The sequence below is a fragment of the Culex pipiens genome, chromosome 2 (genome assembly GCF_016801865.2).
Source record: "Culex pipiens pallens isolate TS chromosome 2, TS_CPP_V2, whole genome shotgun sequence".
Taxonomy (NCBI): domain Eukaryota; kingdom Metazoa; phylum Arthropoda; class Insecta; order Diptera; family Culicidae; genus Culex; species Culex pipiens.
Genome location: NC_068938.1, coordinates 206807100 through 206816043, shown reverse-complemented (window position 1 = coordinate 206816043; position 8944 = coordinate 206807100). Strand labels below are relative to the sequence as shown.

At 31.6% G+C, this 8944-nt stretch overlaps 1 protein-coding gene across 1 annotated transcript; it reads right to left on the bottom strand.

Moving 5' to 3' along the window:
- Positions 1-1231: 1231 nt before the first annotated feature.
- LOC120429202 (uncharacterized) lies at positions 1232-6389 on the bottom strand. The gene is made up of 3 exons (XM_039594411.1): positions 4691-6389; positions 1409-1470; positions 1232-1366 (listed from the first exon to the last, which is right to left on the bottom strand). The coding sequence occupies exons 1-3, from the start codon at positions 6387-6389 to the stop codon at positions 1232-1234; spliced, it is 1896 nt and encodes a 631-aa protein (XP_039450345.1).
- Positions 6390-8944: the final 2555 nt, after the last annotated feature.

Below are 8944 nucleotides of genomic sequence, written 5' to 3'. Positions count from 1 at the left end.
TTTTAGGAATTTTAAGAATATAAAAATAAAATATTGAGAAAATGCATTTGATACTCTTATAGGCAATCAACCAACCATTTTTTTTTTCTGAAATGAGGTCGCAGATCTCTAAAATCAAGTTGTTTAGAAATTTTATGATTAAATCCAACTTTGATCAAATTCCTATTCAATTGCCATTTTATCACCACCATTTTGGCGACCATCAAGGTTTAAAATGTTTTAAATCGATTTAAAGATCCGGTTTTTATCGAAAGTTTCGATTTTCTGAAAATATTGTTTTTTTTAATGCCTCCGAATCGTTAAGTCTGGATTGAACCTGCATAAAAAAAAAAGTTTAAATCATTTTTCTGAACTAAGGGAACAAAATTTCGAAAAATTGGATGGAAAAGAGTTATTTTGCCCCAGAATAAGGCAGGCGAAAATTTTCTGCAAACTTTGTGTTTCAATCCACACAAAACTTTTCCCAGAAAAGCAATCTATAATCCACAAGCAAACCTTCCCTTCCCTTCTCTGTTTTGCAACCATAAACGCTCGGGACTAATTAATTAAGGTTCATCCCTGTATGTGCGAATGTTTGTGCACCCAACACAGTGTTTGTGATAGCGCCTCCTTCCAAAAATCAAGCTTGTTCAGCGCATATCTATTCCCGGAATCCTCGTCAATACGGGCTGCTGCTCCATCGTGATGAGATCCGCTCAGTAAAAAGTCAAATATTTGAACCAAAAATTAATCTCAATTCGGGAAATCTCTCTGCGTTCAGCACAATTCCCACAGTTGGCCAAACATTTGCCCAACCCCAGCCTCACAATTGTGTGACGAGCCCCTTGACAGTTACACACATCGAAATTAATTACAGACCTCTGGTGACTCTCCAGACTCTAGTCACAATCAAAATTGAGTTATAATTTGCGGGTTTGGTCACATTCTGCGCGCGGGAAAACCACGGCTTTGAAGATGGGGTCATCATTAAAAGGAAATTACTCAAAATTATAACCACATTTATTAGATTCACACTCACAAGCGCTCTAGCTCTAGCTCTGGAACTCCAGAGGTCTCCGGAGTCTTCCGGTTGTGTGGCCCCGTCAGCTTTGTGGTGTGAAGTAATTTCATTTTAATAGCCAGTTATTAATTTATTTGGACGAGCTAATATGCTATTTACAGTGGACCCATTCGTTGTTGCTGTTGTTAGACGGGGCCGGGGCCCTCTAATGATCTCCAGCAGAGATGGTCTTTACGTTGGTTCCGGCGTTGGGCTAAGCCGGAGCCCAGGCTTTACGGTTTCTTCCGATTCGTTGCCGGCCGGCCGGTCCCACCCGGCTGCTCTCTTTATCCGGTTAATGAACTGGTGGGTCTGCCGGTTGGAGGTCTGACGGTGAAGAGCAGAGCCAGAAAAGTTCATTAATCATACTTTTTGAGAACGGATTACAAGTGCTTTCGGGCTGTTCTTCGAGCAACTCTTGGAGGGATTAACTGATGTAAGATTGTCGGGTTATGACAGGAAGTTGTGACATTCCAATCACACCTTGAAGTGGGGCGAAGAGTTGGTAGCTAGATTTTTGCTTGAGAGCTGAATGTAATGAAATTGCCTACAAAGAGAGTGTCGAACCGGGCGATTCATTTCAATTAGGTTTTAATTTAATTTAAACTTTGACTATGGCTTAAGCCTATTAAGAATCTCTCTAAAGCTTTTCCAATGGGCAGCAAAGGATATTGAAAGTTTTCGGGTCCATGTCCTTTTTCACTCCCAGCTGAATATTTTTCTCAATTAATTAATCGATTCTCACAAAGAAACCGAGATAGAGCAATTTATATCAGATGTCAATTTGTACTGGTGAGGCTATCTATTAAGTCCTTAAAATTCTCACCTAAATCCAACGTTTATTTTTTTTTTGCCTCAACTTGATATGCTGATTACAGTACAGACTCGATTATCCGAAAAAATGTTTTTGTTCATGATTTGATTATTAAAAGTCCCATACAAACCATTTGCATTTATAAGCAATTCGGGCACTAAAGGCTTTTTTTGTACAAATTTAGATTTTTGAGACCAAAGAAAATAAGCGAAAAAAATCAATAATTCTTTGATAAATATGTATCATGAACTTTTTTGACCGGGATATAATAATTGTTACAATGTTTGAAGTGTTTTATGCTACTTTTTTAGAAATTTTGCCTGACATTCCTTTTTTATTTTTATTCCTTTCTTCCTTCACCTTAACCTGACACGAGAGAAAAAGAAAATTAAATAAAATTTGTAGAAGCCTGTTCATCAGGCAAAATCTTAAAGAAATCTTTCAAAGTTTTACTTTTGTTGCTTTGGTTTAAAATTTTATAGATTTTACGTGATTATAATTATAAGCATGAATTTTTCAACCAAAATATAAAAAAAAATAGTAACTCTTAGTTTTAACGACTTGATATTTATAAAATGTTTTAATTTGGATGAGTAACATACTTTTGCAATAGCCTAACAATGCACGATACAAATTGATCAATCAAAACCATAATATTCTTAAAATTTAAGCGATTTCCTTTGCAATCCTCTTCTTAAAGAAAAATAAAATTTTGACACTTTTTATGATAAAAGAAACCCTCTACAACCCAACCCCGCCTCTAGACGGGCTTCGATCTAAAAAATCGCCAAAAATCAATTTTTCAACCAATTTTTGATCTTTAAAAAGCATTGGAAAGAAGAACTTTTAAAATTTTAAAAAAATTTAGGGTTGAAAGTTTGACTTGTTTTATGTGATTTTGCCAAGGTTTAAAAAAAGACGTTTCTTTAGGGGTCAATTTTGGCTGTGTTTTTTACTAACATTTCCTATATTTTAAGTAAAAATGAGTATGCAGTAATTTTTCTAGTGTCCCAGACTATGCCTCGACGCATTTTTTACAATTCGAATAATAATGGTGCCATTCTATAGCAGAAAATGTGAAACCAAGCAAAAAATTGAAACAGTGACTGTAAAAACATGAAAAAAACTAGATAGGCAAATTGTAATGATAGGAGGTGGTACAATAGGCCAAATACTACCAAAAACAAACATCAACTAAACAAGATAAATGGGTAATTCTCCGCCAACTCACACAGCAGTTGCCCCGAACCCTCTTCGATTTGCGTGAAACTTTGTCCTAAGGGGTAACTTTTGTCCCTGATCACGAATCCGAGGTCCGTTTTTTGATATCTCGTGACGGAGGGGCGGTACGACCCCTTCCACTTTTGAACATGCGAAAAAAGAGGTGTTTTTCAATCATTTGCAGCCTGAAACGGTGATGAGATAGAAATTTGATGTCAAAGGGACTTTTATGTAAAATTAGACGCCCAATTTAATGGCGTACTCAGAATTCCGAAAAAACGTATTTTTCATCGAAAAAAACACTAAAAAAGTTTTAAAAATTCTCCCATTTTCCGTTACTCGACTGTAAAAAATTTTGGAACATGTCATTTTATGGGAAATTTAATGTACTTTTCGAATCTACATTGTCCCAGAAGGGTCATTTTTTCATTTAGAACAAAATTTTTCATTTTAAAATTTCGTGTTTTTTTTAACTTTGCAGGGTTATTTTTTAGAGTGTAACAATGTTCTACAAAGTTGTAGAGCAGACAATTACAAAAAATTTGATATACAGACATAAGGGGTTTGCTTATAAACATCACGAGTTATCGCGATTTTACGAAAAAAAGTTTTGAAAAAGTTAGTCGTCATCGATCATGGCCGTTCATGGTCACCCGCGACAGACACGGACGACGAAACAAAGAGAAACGCAAAAAGTAACTTTTTCAAATCTTTTTTTCGTAAAATCACGATAACTCGTGATGTTTATAAGCAAACCCCTTATGTCTATATATCAAAAATTTTGTTATTGTCTGCTCTACAGCTTTGTAGAACATTGTTACACTTTAAAAAATAACCCTGCAAAGTTAGAAAAAACATGAAACTTTAAAATAAAAAATTTTGTTCCAAAATGAAAAAATGACCCTTCTGGGTCTATGTAGATTCGAAAAGTACATTAAATTTCCCATAAAATGACATGTTCCAAAATTTTTTACAGTCGAGTAACGAAAAATGGGAGAATTTTTAAAACTTTTTTAGTGTTTTTTTTCGATGAAAAATACGTTTTTTCGAAATTTTGAGTACGCCATCAAATCGGGCATCTAATTTTACATAAAAGTCCGTTTGACACCAAATTTCTATCTCATCACCGTTTCAGGCTGCAAATTATTGAAAAACACCTCTTTTTTCGCATGTTCAAAAATGGAAGGGGTCGTACCGCCCCTCCGTCACGAGATATCAAAAAACGGACCTCGGATTCGTGATCAGGGACAAAAGTTACCCCTTAGGACAAAGTTTCACGCAAATCGAAGAGGGGTCGGGGCAACTTTTCCCGATTTCGTGTGAGTTGGTAGAGAATTACCCAAATGCAAATTAAAATACTAAAAATAAAACGAGAAGAACATAAAACAAGAGAAGTAAAGTTTTTCGTAGAACAAAAATTGCTCAAAATGACCTCCTGAACACGGGAAAAATAAAAATCCTCAAAAAAAAAATTGAGCATTAGAGGGTTAACGTTAGACAACTAAAAATATATAAAAAAGGTTTTTAGATAATATTAATAATTCCAACAGGACTGCAATTTCTAGTAAAGAATCCAGTTCCAATTTCCGCAGCAAACACAACGCAACTGATGCTACATCCCAGTCCCAGTGCAATCCACATGGGTAGCAAATCCGAAAACTTGATAATCGAAGCCGTTGGAGCAAATCCCTCCTCTGGGATGTCCCTCGCAAAGGGCTTTCCATCGGCGTAGAACATGTTGATCATCTTCCAAAACCACAGCTGAAGTACACCGGCTTCATACAACACCTTCTGAACGTGATCGAAAGCTGGCTTGATCAGACTCCGCACCGGCAGCAGGTAGAACGAAATTTGAAGTCCAAGACGTTCATCCAGCATCTTGTACCGGGGTTGATTCGACTCAAAGTTCCAATTCACAGGGCGTAGCAATGCCACTTTAGCCTTCTTGTCGTTGAGCAAGTACACGCTGACACCGTCCAGACGGTCATCGGTGACGTTCGCCCCTTCTACGAAGCGATACTTGAAGTCATACCCGGGTAGGAGTTCAGCTTTAGCCCTTCCTGCGTTGACCGTCAGCCCCATGCGTAGAATGTCGTCCAACGTGTTGATTTCGAACGCCGGAGGACGTTCCGTCATCAGCGCCATGAACTTGGCCTCGTAAGCGTTCGTCATGAAGAAGAAGAACACGATCAACGAGAAGATCACCACCTTTTCTGTTCGGTTCGCTTGGTTCAAGTCGAATCGTTCAAATCCACAGATCGGTAGCAGAAGGACGTCGTTCTGGAATCCTCCAGCTGCGAAGAACGATGCGATTTTGGCCACGACTAGCCCACAAAGCAACAGGGTCCAAACTTCAAACCGAAACGGCAAAACGAACAGCTCCACCACGTTGAGTGGACGACCTATCGGAACCAAAAAGGCATCGTTTATCGAGATTGGCGAGCGGACTGCATGATTTTCAAACTTCTCCCGAAAATACACCTGATCCGCGTAGATATCGAACGGACAGTTGAGGTAATCAAGTGCCAACCTGGCAATCACGTCAAGTTCACACTCTTTTCCTTCATCACAGATCAACGTTAATCGTGAAAGTGAAGCGTTTACGTAGTCTGATACCTGCTCAATCAAGCTCATGTCATAGCCAAAACAATCACTTGCCGAAGGACAGCGCGATACCATTTGGATCTTAGCCGGGAGGAATATCAGCCGCATTCCGTTGAGATTCCGAGTAGGATTCGGGAAAAACGTTTCAAAAGTTGGAAACTCCGTCAAAACCTTAACACTCTTCCTCACAAAGTCGTAAAACACGTAAATTTCTCGATCAACTGAAAGAAGCGCAACGTTGAATGTCCTAGTATGTTGGAACGGAACCAGCAGAACTTCAAGCACAACTTCGGCACGCTCGAAACTGGTCAGAACCAGAACTTTGGTGTGACTGTCCACCGCCAGCAGCATCTGGGTGAAGTTGAACCAGCGTGGCAGTTCCAGCATGGTGCTCTCCACGTGGACGATGACCAGCGGGATCGATTGCCGTTCCGAGTGGATCCAGCGCGATTCGAAGGTGTTTAGAACCGTCCGTGGGACAAGTTTGTCGTCTAGGGCGGTGAAGATCTGTTGCAGGATTGGATCTTCTGGAATGGTACTGGGAGCAACGTGGTAGAACAAAAGTTGGAAGTGTCCTGTATGTTGAGCTTGGAAGAATCGGACAAGATTTGCGGTGTACTCGATGAGCCGTTGACGAAAGAAGCAGGAACTTGGATCGATGTGAAGAAGTGTTATCAAAATGATGGTTGATAGAAGACTCGATGTGGCCATGGTGGTGGGTGGTTTTTATTTGATGAAAGGTTGGTTGGACTCAATGTAATGACAAAATTAAGGTTTGTCATGGATCTATCATCGCTTATGATGATTTGAAAAATGTATAAATAATATGTTTACAAATTAAGTTTTTCCATTTGGTTTGAGAAATTTTTAAATCAAAGCTAATGTTGCTACCAAAATAACACCAAATGTTGGCATTTCATATAAAATTTTGCTAAGGAAATTAAATTGATTTGCAATACAAAAATTTGGAATCACAACATAATCTACCCAGCTGTAATTTGTTGACGATTTTCAAGATGTATAATCTATTCATGCTTCTTAAAATTCTTAAAATTCTTAAAATTCTTAAAATTCTTAAAATTCTTAAAATTCTTAAAATTCTTAAAATTCTTAAAATTCTTAAAATTCTTAAAATTCTTAATATTCTTAAAATTCTTAAAATTCTTAAAATTCTTAAAATTCTTAAAATTCTTAAAATTCTTAAAATTCTTAAAATTCTTAAAATTCTTAAAATTCTTAAAATTCTTAAAATTCTTAAAATTCTTAAAATTCTTAAAATTCTTAAAATTCTTAAAATTCTTAAAATTCTTAAAATTCTTAAAATTCTTAAAATTCTTAAAATTCTTAAAATTCTTAAAATTCTTAAAATTCTTAAAATTCTTAAATTTCTTAAAATTCTTAAAATTCTTAAAATTCTTAAAATTCTTAAAATTCTTAAAATTCATAAAATTCTTAAAATTCTTAAAATTCTTAAAATTCTTAAAATTCTTAAAATTCTTAAAATTCTTAAAATTCTTAAAATTCTTTAAATTCTTAAAATTCTTTAAATTCTTAAAATTCTTAAAATTCTTAAAATTCTTAAAATTCTTAAAATTCTTAAAATTCTTAAAATTCTTAAAATTCTTAAAATTCTTAAAATTCTTAAAATTCTTAAAATTCTTAAAATTCTTAAAATTCTTAAAATTCTTAAAATTCTTAAAATTCTTAAAATTCTTAAAATTCTTAAAATTCTTAAAATTCTTAAAATTTTTAAAATTCTTAAAATTCTTAAAATTTTTAAAATTCTTAAAATTTTTAAAATTTCTAAAATTCTAAAAATTTTAAAAATTCTTAAAATTCTTAAAATTTTTAAAATTCTTAAAATTCTTAAAATTCTTAAAATTCTTAAAATTCTTAAAATTCTTAAAATTCTTAAAATTCTTAAAATTCTTAAAATTCTTAAAATTCTTAAAATTCTTAAAATTCTTAAAATTCTTAAAATTCTTAAAATTCTTAAAATTCTTAAAATTCTTAAAATTCTTAAAATTCTTAAAATTCTTAAAATTCTTAAAATTCTTAAAATTCTTAAAATTCTTAAAATTCTTAAAATTCTTAAAATTCTTAAAATTCTTAAAATTCTTAAAATTCTTAAAATTCTTAAAATTCTTAAAATTCTTAAAATTCTTAAAATTCTTAAAATTCTTAAAATTCTTAAAATTCTTAAAATTCTTAAAATTCTTAAAATTCTTAAAATTCTTAAAATTCTTAAAATTCTTAAAATTCTTAAAATTCTTAAAATTCTTAAAATTCTTAAAATTCTTAAAATTCTTAAAATTCTTAAAATTCTTAAAATTCTTAAAATTCTTAAAATTCTTAAAATTCTTAAAATTCTTAAAATTCTTAAAATTCTTAAAATTCTTAATATTCTTAAAATTCTTAAAAATTTTAAAATTCTTAAAATTTTAAAATTCTTAAAATTCTTAAAATTCTTAAAATTCTTAAAATTCTTAAAATTCTTAAAATTCTTAAAATTCTTAAAATTCTTAAAATTCTTAAAATTCTTAAAATTCTTAAAATTCTTATAATTCTTAGAATTCTTAGAATTCTTAAAATTCTTAAAATTCTTAAAATTCTTAAAATTCTTAAAATTCATAAAATTCTTAAAATTCTTAAAATTCTTAAAATTCTTAAAATTCTTAAAATTCTTAAAATTCTTAAAATTCTTAAAATTCTTAAAATTCTTAAAATTCTTAAAATTCTTAAAATTCTTAAAATTCTTAAAATTTTGAAAATTCTTAAAATTCTTAAAATTCTTAAAATTCTTAAAATTCTTAAAATTCTTAAAATTCTTAAAATTCTTAAAATTCTTAAAATTCTTAAAATTCTTAAAATTCTTAAATTTCTTAAAATTCTTAAAATTCTTAAAATTCTTAAAATTCTTAAAATTCTTAAAATTCTTAAAATTCTTAAAATTCTTAAAATTCTTAAAATTCATAAAATTCATAAAATTCTTAAAATTCTTAAAATTCTTAAAATTCTTAAAATTCTTAAAATTCTTAAAATTCTTAAAATTCTTAAAATTCTTAAAATTCTTAAAATTCTTAAAATTCTTAAAATTCTTAAAATTCTTAAAATTCTTAAAATTCTTAAAATTCTTAAAATTCTTAAAATTCTTAAAATTCTTAAAATTCTTGAAATTCTTGAAATTCTTAAAATTCTTAAAATTCTTAAAATTCTTAAAATTCTTAAAATTCTTAAAATTTTTAACATTCTTAAAATTCTTAAGA